This window comes from Sprattus sprattus (assembly GCF_963457725.1).
Source record: "Sprattus sprattus genome assembly, chromosome: 16".
In the NCBI taxonomy this organism is placed as follows: domain Eukaryota; kingdom Metazoa; phylum Chordata; class Actinopteri; order Clupeiformes; family Clupeidae; genus Sprattus; species Sprattus sprattus.
The window spans coordinates 2107291-2121725 of NC_137914.1; the positions used below are offsets into that span (position 1 = coordinate 2107291).

The 14435-nt window shown below is 39.8% G+C and overlaps 1 protein-coding gene across 1 annotated transcript; it reads left to right on the forward strand.

Moving 5' to 3' along the window:
- Positions 1-1399: 1399 nt before the first annotated feature.
- On the forward strand, positions 1400-9230 carry LOC308377723 (immunoglobulin heavy constant gamma 2B; the record flags this gene model as incomplete). Its single annotated transcript, XM_080854462.1, has 5 exons — positions 1400-1508; positions 6245-6547; positions 7008-7310; positions 8432-8592; positions 9103-9230. 5 exons carry the CDS (start codon positions 1400-1402, stop codon positions 9112-9114), a joined length of 888 nt encoding a protein of 295 aa, XP_080710588.1. The 3' UTR covers positions 9115-9230.
- Positions 9231-14435: the final 5205 nt, after the last annotated feature.

The window sequence follows — 14435 nt, forward strand, 5'->3', positions numbered from 1 at the left end:
ATAGTGTTTCATAATGAGAAAGCATACTGCTTTCCTTTGTTATCTTTAGGCATCATCTGTTTGCATCAATGCTCGTGTTGTGTACGTACTGTATCTCCATTCATCAGGTGGAGCAGCTCCTGATGTGTTTATCTAGGAATCCCAGCTTCTAAGTCAGATATGACGGTGAATCAGTTCGCACAGAATTTAAACTTTGTGCTGACATTTGATTCATTTCAAACATATTGATTGTTCCAGTACACGATTTCTGTAAATACACAAAAAATATTTTAGCTGAAAATGTTTTTTGACAGCTCGGTGAGGACTTCACTGCTGTTACAACAAGTATGGTACAATATAGTTTTACAGTGGAAGTTTAAACCATTTTATTGTTTAAACCATTAAAATCACTGCATTGTTATCTAGACAGATATTGACGGTAATCAGTCCTTGTGACAGTGTGAACTGCTGAACTCCTGTTCCTTTTCAAATGAGTTGGAGGCGGAGTGTTTTTGTAACTGAATGTATCAATGTGCGGAGGGTTCACAGTGAAAAATACCATGACAAAAACGTTTTTCTTAGAGGACTACTTGCAAATATAAAAGCCTTCTGAGTTTGTTACTATTAACTGGCAAATGACTTTATGAAGTGAAGTGAAAGTGACTCTATGGCAGACTCTGAATTCCACCTCTGCATTTGACCCATCCAGGGTAGTGACACACACAGCACCCAGAGAACACACAAAGTGAAGTGAAGTTACACTAACCCGGAGCAGTGAGCTGCCTTTGGCGCCGCACGGGGAGCAGTGATCGGGGTTAGGTGCCTTGCTCAAGGGCACTTCAGCCGTGGATGTGGGCATGGGAGAGCAGTGGTCTACCACCCTATGGTTTCAAGCCTGAAACCCTAACCAGTAGGCCAAGGCTGCACCATAGAATAACCATAGAATAACCTATATCAGGATGGCATGACATGGGAACTTCAGGGGAACTTCAGCCGTGAATGTTATCAAGTGTGTTCATATTATCATCAAAAACTGTTTGATACATAAGGGACAAATACCAGCAGAGAGAGAAAGAGACGGCTAGTGTGTTCATGGCATATAAATACTCTATAGTGCCCAATAAAGCATACACTGACATACTTTAAAATACAAAACAGATACATCATTTTGTTTTAAAGTACACTAATCATTCTTTAGGATTGGAGTCCAGGGAAGACTGGTGGGCAACCAGGGAAGACTGGTGGCGGCAGGATAGACTGCACCGGGGGCTGCCAGCTAGTAACCCTACCCACCAGTTTTCCAAGCGGAAATACCCAAGGACGGATACACAAGTAACCATTGCGAGGACAACGACCAACGATATGAGGAAGTGTGGGTGCGTATGGGAGAAGATAAAAACTCAGGGGGCTGCACATCCACATGGGGAAGATGAAGTGTGCAGGCAAGACACTGGGACACTGTCAGGGACACTGTCAGAAGGAGACCAGCATCTACCCTGTTGTTGCCAGGAGTGGAATGGAGCATGGAGGTGGACATATGTATGTGTGTGTTCTGCGAGGGTTGCATATTTCCCCCTGTTGTCAGAAGACACACGCAATGAAAGCCCCCACTTGTCAGTAAGCTGACCCCTTTTGGTGGTCTTGAGATGTGAAGGTAATTGGTCATCATTTATATAGCGCCTTCCTACTCATAGAGCACTTAAAGTGTTTTACACGTTAATGCCTCAGACTACCATCTAACCATTCACACACCGACGGCCAGATCTGGTGCTGTAGGCCAGGACGGAGAGATCTGGTGCTGTAGGCCAGGACGGAGAGATCTGCACTGCTTGCGGAGCTGATGGTGCCAATGGGGGGAGGGGATGGAGGGAGCCCACCAAAGGAAGAGGGCAAAGTACTCTGACCTGGTTGCGGAATGCAGGGAGAGTGGTTGGAGTTCATGACTCTTTCCAGAGGAGGTTGGCACGAGGGGGGTTTGTGGGAAGCTCAATGACTCGCCTACTGAAAAGAGCTAGGGCTGAGGGGCAAGGATCTACACAAAGCCACCAGAGAGTTGTCTGAGGAAGCAAAAAAGGCAAATTTTTGGCTGTGGTTAAGGTTAAGGAGGCGGCACAAGGCATGGGGAGCGAGCAACTCTTGAGGAAGACTAGCAGCGGGGGGTGACTGGGAGACGTCCCTGTTCACTACCCCGCCACCAGGAGATGTTCCGGGATTAGGGGCGAAACATCTGTGAAAGGTGGTCCCCTGCTGATGACCCCGCAGCTAGCCCAATGGGCACCGGTGGAGGTGCGGCAGGCCTAGAGCCTAGCAGGTTTTACCACCTACCTGTTCACACTAATAGGACAAGACACGATCCGACACACAATGTCTTTTTTTGTCTCTAAAAACACTTGAAATTAATTGATACACTATAAGAACCAAAGTTAAAAAGTTGTTAAATACAAATGTTTGTAAGGATCCATAACCTTACAACAAGCAGAACTATACAGATGACACAGAAATAAAGCATGAGCTTACAGTGTTTCTAGTTATGGGTCAACCTCTGTTGATTTTAACTTAGAATATAACATTGCAACCTAAATATCTACAAAACTATTAAATCAGTCATTCTGATGTAGAAAATATGCCAGTGAAGTGCTGTCCCTGTGTTGTGTCACAGATATGTCAGTGTACTGTAACTGATGTGGGAGGAGGTTTTTGTCACTGAGTTTGTCAGTGTGTGGGCTGGGGCCACAGTGATACATCCCATTACAAAAACTACTCTCTGAATAAAACCTCACTGTTGACTTTGCAGAACAGCGCACTCATCGCAGATTCCACCCTTTACTCTTTAAACTGCATGTTTTTAGCTTTACAAATCTAACAGATTTGACAGACATAACACTTTTAATACATTTATGATCAGAGAGACAGACAAATTAGTGAACAATCACTGAATTGGGGGCTGGGATGTTGATGGAGCTGATTATTACAGGCTAGGTGTTTCTGTGAAGCAATCCTGTACTATGGGCTTGGGACGTAGTAATATATGTCATGACTTACCTGGAAACGAAATAACTAAGGCATACAGACAGACAGACAGACAGACAGACAAACAGATAGATCATTTGTGTGTTTAAGGTCCCTCCAGTTTTGATCTGCCTATCTCACATTCACTGCAATCTGTACTTATATTTATAATGAATGGACCGGAGACCAATGTAAAACGTTGAACATTTACTAGGCATATTATCTTGAAGGCTCAGCACTCGCGCATGCGCGCTCATTACATAGCAAAACCTACTCACTACAAGTATGAAGTTTTGAAGAATTATTTTATTATGTGCATTCAGGGCATTTTGCCTACAAAGTTCCTCTGTATTGTGACATTTCCTTTATTCTTTTAAATGTTTTTAGTCATCATACTGTTGACATGTAGGCTTCCATCGCTGTACTAAATGAATACATACAGTATATTGAGGATGGTGTACAAGTTTTTGACCGAGGCATTGAGGAGACAAACCACTGTGACTATTTCGACTACTGGGGTAAAGGGACTCAAGTGACAGTTTCCAACGGTAAGTGTATGCACGACTTAATTTCAGTCTTACAGTTAATGTGTTTTCGTTATATTTCGCTGAGTGAAAAATAGGAGTCGCAATATTTGGAAGATGGTCAAGTAATCTAGAAAGTCTAGTTGTATACTGTGGCAGGTATAGGCCCTTTCTACTTGTCGAGTTTCTGTACGGAGTATAGCATTATGTTTGTCACTGTGACGGGGCTTTCGACTACTGGGGAAAAGGCACAATGGTGACAGTTTCAAACGGTAAGAGAACAACTGTTTTCTATTAGTTATTAATTTGGGTTTGTGATTGCACTCTATAGCATTTGCATCAAATCGAAAAATCGATCTGTCTGTCGTAAGCGTTTCGTAATTCAGAGATCTACTTTGAGAACAGGTTATCCTTCTTTCGTATTGTCTCGTTGTTTTCATGCAACGTTTCTTCTAACCACAGCACACCAATACTTGCGTCAGATAATCTGTAGGTTTGGAAGTTGTGATTCAGATAAAGGCTACAGGGTTGAGTTAATAGAGAGTAAAGAAGGAGAGGAGAGGATTTATGCTTTATCAGTTGTCATGTGTGTCTTCCAACGTGCATGCAAGGGAGATACCAACTATTGCTGCAAATAAATAATAACCGCCTTGGTCAGAATGCTTATTCCTGAAAAGAGGTTTCTGGCCATGTACTATTGGGATACCACCATATCAAGTATTAGGCCATTCCTTTAAAACGATAGTTGATAATAATCAATATAATCAATCTTTGCACTTCTACAGCAGTTACATTCCTGCACTTTTTAAGTTTTTCTATTTCTTATGTTAAATAATATGTATAGCTACACTATGTCTCTATTGCCCTTAGCTTGATTGTTCTCTCCCTTGTACGTCGCTTTGGATAAATGCGTCTGCTAATTGGCTAAATGTAATGTAAATGTAAAGTGTGCTGGGTATCGACGCGACCATATGTTGCCCCATATTAAGTATGGAGTTTTACTTTCTCTAGTAAAAGTGGATAACAGGCTAATTATATTGTTAATACTATCCTGACATTTTGATACATTTTAATAAGACAGAGATTAGGAAATCTCTAAATGTTTTATGCAGTAAGCTGTGACTAAAGATCTGACAGTATGCAGAGAATTTGACAGGAACAAGCTTTTTGTGTGTATTGAAAAAAAATGCAGAGGATCTTTAATTCTTGTTTTGTGTATTTATCAATTTAAGTAGTACTTAATTTGCCATTTCTTTTGGGACCTTGATGGGAGGATAGTTAATTGTATCCTTAAAACAAGCATATACGGCCTGTTGACAAAGTCAGTCTTAAATAGGAATCAATCAGATGGTCTCCTCTTGAAATATTTGAGTTGTAATGTTCTTAATAACATAAAGTGCATTTTAGTAGACATATGCCAATGCAATACTTTATGGCTACTCATTAATATCAAATAGAGAATGTGAGTTTATTCTGTCCCCTGTCTGTCTATTTCAGACAGTTGTTAAAGTGGGTGAACAGGTTTCAGTTTGTGTTGGTTAAATCCAATTGTTTTCTTGTTCTACCCATAGCTCCTCAGGTTGGGCCGACCCTGTTCCCTTTGGCACAATGTGAGCCAGGTTCAGATGGGTCCATAACATATGCTTGCATTGCCACTGGATTTTTCCCGGAGTCCGCAACCTTCCGGTGGGACAAAAATGGTGAAAACGTTTTGGATGTTGTCCAGTATCCTCCAGTTAAAAAGGAAAGTGAAAACATATACTCCAGAATCAGTCAGATTAATGTTAACAGTACAGGCATGGGCTCCCAGCAAGACATCAGCTGTACTGTTGAACACCTTGGAAAGAATACGACTAAATCACTTCCAGTTCGAGGTAGAGTTCCAAGACTTGTTTTGTAGATTATGTTTTCAGCAGTGCTCTGACCTCTGTGTTCTATTTTGTGTTGGCTGAGATAAACAGGATTCTGTCTTAATTAGGTACTAATCATGAAAAAAACATTATTTCAGTTCCATTCAGGTCACCAACTGTCAGCCTGGTGCCAGTTATCACCTCTGAAAGCTGGAGAATGATGTGTGTCATTGAAAACTTTTCCCCAAAAAACCTGTCGGTAACATGGAAAGAGGGTGAGACTGTAATTGAAGGGAAGGAACCAGAGTGTGTTCAGAAAGACTCCAAAGGGTACTGGAAAGCGCAGAGTTTTCTGAGCCTAGATAAAACTGCACAGGACAAGAATCTTCACTACACTTGTGAAGTGTCTCATTCTGGCAAGCCCTTCAGTCAAACAAGACAATTCAAAGGTAAAGTCACATTCATACGCAGACAAAGGCACACCTTCTCACACAAACGCACACACACACACACAACACCTTCTCTTTTCACCTCTCTCTCCCTCCTCCCTCTCTTTATCTCTCTCACACACACACACACACACACACACACACACACACACACACATACACACACACACACACACACACACACACACACTCACATACACACACACACACACTCACACACACACACACACACACACACACACACACACACACACACACACACACACACATACACACACACTCACATACACACACACACACACTCACACACACTCACACTCACACACACACACACATTCACAAACATATATGACCATATGTGTATATGTGAACTTCTGTGTCCTAAGGTTCTAACTATTCCCTGTTTTAATTAAAGTCCTTTTTTATCTCCCAGTCAACTTCTCAGTACAGCTAACTCCCCCATCATCAAGAGATATTTTCCTCAACAATAAGGCAGTTCTGGAGTGCGTCACCATGGGAACAGACTCAGCAGCTGTGAATGATGCTAAAGTAGCATGGAAGGTGGGAGGAGGAGGTCAGAGTAACAGAGCTGAACAAGGCAGTCTGAAAGGCCCCGATAATGGTCAGTTTAGTAAGGTCAGCAAACTGAAGGTGGACGTGTCTGACTGGTTCTCTGGAAAGGAGGTTGAGTGCCTCGTGAATGACAAGACTGAGGGGAAGAAGAAAATAAATCAAGGTGATGAGACGGTCTTTCACTTTTGCAATTCAGTTTATTCCTTGCTTTTCAGTTTATTGGGAATACTGCTGTAGTTGTAGTTGTTGTAGTTGATATCTTCTTCATCATGGGGTTGTGAACACTGGGGCTGTTTTCCTCATAGCGTTGCATAATGATAAAGCCATACTGCTTTGCTTTCGTGTCTTTAAGCCTTCTGTAAGAATCATCTCTTTGCATCAATCCTCATTGGACTGAGATAAATACCAGGCAGAAGGTTTTTTTTACTTTTATTATGATTTTAATATTTTAATCCTATCGGAACATCAGGTTCTGAAACGATGTTGACCATTATTTTATTGCTCCTGCTGCTTGCTTTTATTGATTTTATGTAAAGCACTTTGAATTGCAACTCTTGTATGAAATGTGCTATATAAATAAAGTCTTACTTACTTACTCATGTTGTGTATCTCTTATTCATCAGGTGGAGTGGCTCCTGAAGTGTTCATCTACACCCGCCCTGAAGCCAAAGACCCAAACCATGTGTCTCTGGTGTGTGAGGTCAGGGGCTCTTCTCTTGGTGATGTGTATGTGATGTGGCAGGTGGATGGAGGACCGTACCAGGAGGGAAAGACGGCCATCGTGAAACAAGACGATGGCAACATGTCACTTCTCAGCATTCTGATCATCAAATCACCAAAGAAATCAGAAGCACGGTTCACCTGTGCGGTCAAACACGGCGGAATGAAAAACTACTCTGCCCCGCTACAAGCCAATTACTCAAAACGTAAATACTCAGAGTGTCCTGTCTGTGCTTAATCTCTCAAGCAGACTCATAGGAACACACTAACACCCCTTTTTGTTCAATGAATCTTAATGAAAGATCGGACATAGTTTGGGGTATTGGTTCACCAATGGGTTGCTTGAGACACTGCTCTGTTGTTTTGCTATGCTTTCATGATTCCCTGTTATTGTTTTTGATGTGATGTTCTTGTCCTCTTGTCCAACGCCTGCTTATCATTTGAAAGTCTCTGTGATCTTTTGTTTTCTCCAAAGCACTGCAATGTTTGTTTGTGAGACCCTGTGTCATCTTGACTATCTGTACTGTCATGCTTTAATAGTTGTTGTGAGACCCCTACTGTCTTTGTCTTCTGTGTTGTGTCTTGTGATTAAAGCATCAAATAAATTCATACCACTGCATTCAATCAGAGCAATAGTGTACATCCGTTGTAAAAGATAATATGTGTAAATACTTCCATATGGTCTTCCACTTGTGATATAGAGGAGACAAGTACAGCACAATCTCTTTTACATCTTGTATATGTAGACAGTATATATATATACATAATCTAAATAAAACTAGCAATGAACTCCAGAATCATTTAAGCAGTTCAAAAAAACATGGTTCCTGAAGACAGTTGTTTCATTTGAAACTGATCTCTGGTGAAACAATCATCCAAATTATACATGCCATCAGGGGGATGCATTTTTGTGGCATTCATCTACATTCTGGAAAATGTCACACACGTCTAAAGTAACCCAATCATTAGCCAAGAGTGTCTCTGCTGTTGTGCACACCATGGGCGAACGGGCCTTTTGCTCGGCAGCGCCACACTTATGGAACAGCCTCCCTGACCACCTAAGGGCAACGCAGACGCTGGACTCCTTTAAAGCTGGACTTAAAACATTTTTATTCAGGAAGGCATTTCTGGCCTTGTGTTAAATCTTTTCTGTTATGCTTATGTTAACAATTTTTTATTTTATTGTATTATTATAGTTAGTTTCTAATATGTATGCACTCTGAGATTCCTGTGAATGAAAAGTGCGTTAAAAATAAAATGAATTATTATTATTATTATCATTATTATAAGAAGGAGAAGCACCATTGATGTCTGGTGTGTTCCACAGCCGGTGAGCCTGAGGTACCAGATGAAGGGGTGGCCTTGCAATGCACTCAGAGTGAGGATGAGGAGGGGGACGAGTACACCAGCCTGTGGTCCACTGCCACCTCCTTCATAGTCCTCTTCCTCTTCTCTCTGGTCTACAGTGCTATCCTCAGCCTTGCCAAGGTATCGGTGAAAAGAATGTGTCGTAGACTATTTGTCATGTTCGGAGTTCTTCGGTTTTTCGAAGAGTACAGAATTGTTCAATGACCTTTTTGACACCGTCTGGATGTAGCAACATTATCTTGAGTGCGATTCTTAATTCCATTCTAGGGTAGAACTATTTCTTGTTTATAAAGTTAAAGTATTAGGTAATTTGTGGAATGTTTCACTAAAATTAGTAGTTTGGACCACCACAACAAGCTTTTTCAGATTTAAAAATGAAAGATATGAAAGCTCATTTTTAATAATGATTAAAGAGGGTGCGGAATAGGAGTACCAACCAAAGGAGTATTAAAGGGAAAATGGTCAATATAGAACATTATTTTTATTAGTCTTTGTCTGAATTAAGATGAAGACTGTTTAAAATGCTGATGGTCGACGACACATCAACAAGAAACACATCATTCTATGACGTTAATTTGGTCTCGTTATTATGTAAAGATTCTCAGGCAATATTTTGTCTTTGATTTCCAGATGAAACACTGACGACGACACAGAAGAAGAGTGAAGGGAGACATTGCCGGTTTTCCACATTTTTGCTCACTTTTTTATCTGCATATTTGTTTGTCTCTAAATTTCATAGTGTTCGTAAGTTTTTATTTGTATATATATGTTTTTTAATTTCCAAGTTTTTAACTGTATATTAGTTTGTCTCTAAATCGATATGGTTGTATTTCATATAACTTTTTCATGTCATTTTTCATCTTTCATCGTTAAGAAACATGTATACTCAAAGAATGAATTGATACATTTTGTATTCAAAAGATAATTTTTAGATTAACAGAAAAATAAAGCCATTCTAATTCTACTTCTGTTGTTGAAACTTATTTTCTCATTTTTAAATTCATTTACCATTTTATCTGACCATTTTAAATGTAAATGAAATATTTAAAGCACTCGAGGAGAGAAAATGATGGATATTAGTAGACCTATTTACCCCAGAGGGTTTATCTGTTCTTTCAGTTTGACAGAAATAGACTCATGAGAGCTCCTTCTCCTTCTGACACACACACACACACACACACACACATACACACTGGAGAGAAAATGATGGATATTAGTAGACCTATTTACCCCAGAGGGTTTCTCTGTTCTTTCAGTTTGCCAGAAATAGACTCATGAGAGCTCCTTCTTCCCCTTTCTCATTTCCTGGAAAGCGTCCACACCTGCTGCAAAAGGCTGCAAAACAACCCTGACAGACTCATGAGGATTCTTTGAAAGAGCTACAGTTTAGATTAGATTAGATTAGATTCAACTTTATTGTCATTGTACAGAGTACAGGTACTGAGACAACGAAATGCAGTTCAGCATCTAACCAGAAGTGCAAAATAGCAATAAAAGTGCAGAGTATGTGCATATGTAAAGTGGATAATAATAAGATATACAGTAAGAGTTGGGTAAGAAAAAAAGAACAGAATTTTGACTAGCAGCAATTGAGGTATGAAGTGAAGATAGATGTGAAATATATAAATGTTAGATATATAAAGTGCAGGTGTAAGTATTAGTGGTGGTAATACAGTTCATCTTCTGGTGCATTAATGCTTATTATGGGATGGCATATCACAAATAAGTTCCATAAATGTCATTTAATGGCAAGACATATCCAGTAATGCGAATACTTTTGAAGTTCACACAAACACCTGAGGTTTGTATAGTAACGCCACTGACAAATCTCCCCCTCATCTTAAAACATGACTGATAGATAGATAGATAGATAGATAGATAGAGACACACAAATTACCCACGTTCATTTTGCTAGAACATGTTAAATAGATATACAGCAGAGTATTCCATTTTTGAGTGCTGTCTAATATGTTTCTTTTTTATTTCTTTGTGCTGCCTGTTACCAAGCCCTGGTAGTGCAGTGTTGGAAGTGAGTGACTGAGTGACAAAGTTTTTCCATCATGTTGAATTGCAAGGGAGGCACCAGGGATCAAGGCAGGCCAGAGTAGTGTTTTAATTCAGCGAAGAAGAATGGCCAGAAAATAAGACATAGAAAGAGAGGGGTTTGGTATGTTCCAGTAAAACAACAAAACATTTTTTTGAGGAAATTGTATATTTCTATGTCAATACAATAAGGACTTTTCTGAATGTCCTAAATAAGCCTGCAGTGAGCTGCCAGACACTAGTCAACACATTATTCCCAATGGACACAGAGCTGCCAAGGACTACTACTGGCTCTAACAGTCATTTCTTTTGAGGGACATGGTTTTGTTTTTTGAAGGCTTTGTTTGACCCATGTTTCTGAAAGTTACATACTGTTCCTTTGACTGTATGTTTGGTTATTATTGATGCGTGGAACCCCACCTTTTTAATTTGATTCTCCTGGCAACTCCTGGCTTAGTTTTGCCATAGACGTTGTTACGCTTTCGGACTGACTCAATTACTTTAGCATCTTCTCCGTGCATCAGTTGCCGATGTCCCAGGGGGGTCTATGAAGTCCTCTGAGGATATTCAAATTTTTCACAAGCCCATATCCTGTGAAATACTTCTTGCCTGGTCTCTCTCTCTCTCTCTCTCTCTCTCTTTCTCGCTCTCTCTCTGTTTCAGGTGCACATTTGACGTACATTCACTTTTTTGCATTTATAGTAAAGTGAATTTATAATGAAGTTTACTCTAAAAAAAAAAAACAGAACGATTCATTTTTGAGTTAATTTTCCTCTGGTCTTTCTTCATTCCCCTTCCCACCCTCCTCCCTATCAGTAGTGCCCACCCAAATCCATACCTCACAATAAGCATGATATCCTATCCAAGTAGCTCTTTCCATTCAAAAGCCTCTTCAGAGGATAATCGTGTGTCAACAAGATTGGACAACATTTTTTTTCTGTGCTGAAGAAGAACATGAAAGCTAAATGAGAAAAAGATACCTGGCCTTTGAGCTCAGCTGACCACACGTCAACCTTTTGAATCACAGTGTGTGGGCGAAGATAGGACGGTGTTGAGGTCAAAATTACGTTTTTTCTGTGTTGCGTGAATGTATGCCAATTGGGGCGCACAGGTGTTGGTGATGGTGAGAATTGTGCCGTGTTGTGTGCACCTATGCGGGTGCCTACGGTAATCGGGTCACCTGGTGTGTGTGTGAAGCGCCACAGCGCATTATATCAATTGCTTATTCAATGTTGTAGTAATGGACGGAAAGAGGGTGATGGGGGAAGCCCTACTTTTGCTGACCGCATTCAAACTGCTGTGTGAACAATATAAAGTTAATGGATGTATGGACTTATGGATGTTCTGATTCTGACGAACTACCAGAAGAACAATAAAAGGATTTACACACTGGATTTTCGGACTAATGAGTCACTGGAGTTATTCACATGCCTAAACAGAAAGCGCTTCTGGCAGGTTAAAGCATTCCCCAATACAGCCTCTCGACGACAATCAAAAGAACTAGTAGTCGTCTACAGACGGTAAGAAACCCCTGCAGTTCAAAAGAGGCCATGCAGGCATTTGAGAAGAGAGCCTGGTAGAGAATTGGGTGAAGACATGGTCAGAGACGCTTGTCAATGCCTGCAGCTCTAAGTAGAAATGGAAAGGATTTTTTTAATTAATCGTTTGAAGGTCTATTGAAGACAGCTTTTCTTCAACAGTTAAGTTTGCTTATTGTTACGAGCATTTATGTACTTCAGTTTATTTAAAAAAATTCAGCATACTCAAGTTGAAATGGTTCACCCAGTACACGTGATATGTATTTTACTGTTTGGTACAAACCACACTGACATGGTACATTTGAGTTAATATCATAGGCCTTATCAGATCTGGCGAATACATACAACTTGTACAGTGTGGCTTACCTTAAAGTGTTTCCCAGAGGTCAGTAGTGTAAATAACTTACGTAAACATTCTGCTCTCCCAATGTGTCAGGATTTCTGTGTGGACAGACTGCCCTCTTGTGGCCAAAAGGGCTTGTAGCATGCAGGACAAAACCAGTCATATTTGATTTATTTATAAGCAATGCAAAGTCTCTGGACTGTGAAGGGGGGAACATTTGGCCATAATGTATTATTATTATTTTGTTATTTGGGACACAATACATTTAAATAATCTTAAACCCTGACAAAATAAAACCTTATTAATGCCATCAAAAAAGAAAAACTAGAAGGACAATTAATCCAAAAGGTCTGTTTATTGACAAAGAAATCCACTAATAGACATTTTTGTTTGGTTCTACTTAATGTAACTGGTCGCTGGTACAACACAGCATAAACTGCAGCTGCATCATCAGGGCCCCCAAAGACAGGGCAGATGGTTAAACAGGGCTCCCTCACCCATATGTAAAGTCATTCAAATGTGTATAACTGTGCGTATATGCTTAGGCAGTGTGCTGCATTTGAATCGAGAAATTATTCTGAGAAGAAAGTGACAAAGGTTTTTACTGAGGTGAACCAAAGTTCCTTGAAGCCAGGAGAGGAAGTAGGGTATAGTTTTACTGGAAACCATAATGTACAAGGCAGATTGTGTGTGCCTGTGATTTCTTTTTACATAAACTGTTTTGATGAGCTGCTCATCATATTATAAGTCAATACTCTTCATGAATAATACATATATACATATATACATATACTCTTCATGAATAAAAGTGTTTGTAACGATACGTTATTTGTAGAAAGAGAAATATCAGAAAGGTTGACATCTCATGCGTGCATGATATAGCCTATACGTCCAGCAGAGGGCAGAGTACTGTGTGAAAACGAAGGTGCTGTGGTACGTATAGAAGTAATTATGCAATGCACTACTGTCAAGAACTCAGAAACACACTGAGTTAGTAGTAATTAATATTATTAAACACTTATTCTTTATTTATATTTAATAATTAAAGGAAGGGGTAATGTCTGGTCCGGTGGTCATTTTTGAAAAATAAATCCCGATGGGAGGAAAAGGTTCTTGTTTCTTCCTGAAGGGATTTATTTTACGACAATGACCGACGGACTATAGCCTACATTATCCCGCTAACTATACAGTTACTTGGCAAAACGATAGATAGAAAACATTCCTCCAAAATACCTATTTTTAATGATTTTGTGCCCGCGTTTTCCGGTAAGAAATAATCACTGCTATTTCATCCGATAAAAAAAAACAAAACACTTAAACTCAGTTGGCATTAAGTCTAGGAGAAATTGCTGAAGGCTATACGTTTTTCATTATTTAAACCCACGGGTTTTGGATTTTTAACTGCGGTGTCGCGAAAATTAGTTACGTAAACGTCCAAACAAGACCCGGACAGGTGACTGTTTTTTGCTTCTGTATGAGTCACTGTGATAACAACAACGGCCACAGTGGTTAACATCAGCACAAAAACTGAACATGGAATAAAAAGCACAGGGAGGTTTTTTACCTGATATGCACAGGCTTCACGCGGATATGTGTGTTTGCATGAAGCTACTTCTGGATCCTCACAATCCATCAACTAGCACATGTAGGATATCTTGAAAAAGCAGTTAATGCAACAGCTGTTAAAATATTTGCCCAACGACCCGATTTGCTGTCTGTCACGGGTTGAATCCGATACTCGTTACATTTTAGAAACAGCTACACAGATGCCAAAGTAGCCCAGACGGAATAGTTGTTGTTTTTTTAACGTTTTTTTTGTTCTGCAAAACTAACAAGTGAAGTTACAAACAAAAGAACCAAAACCGGATAAAAAGAAATTGGATGAAGATAGGAAGCGCACCGAAAACTTCGATGGCCACATGACACGGGCTGTCCTGGTTGGAAATGTGATTATTTTAAACCAAAACTATAAGTTAAGGGATATTAACTTGTTTTGATACCAAAAACACAATTTTGTAAAACATCTTGTATTACTATAA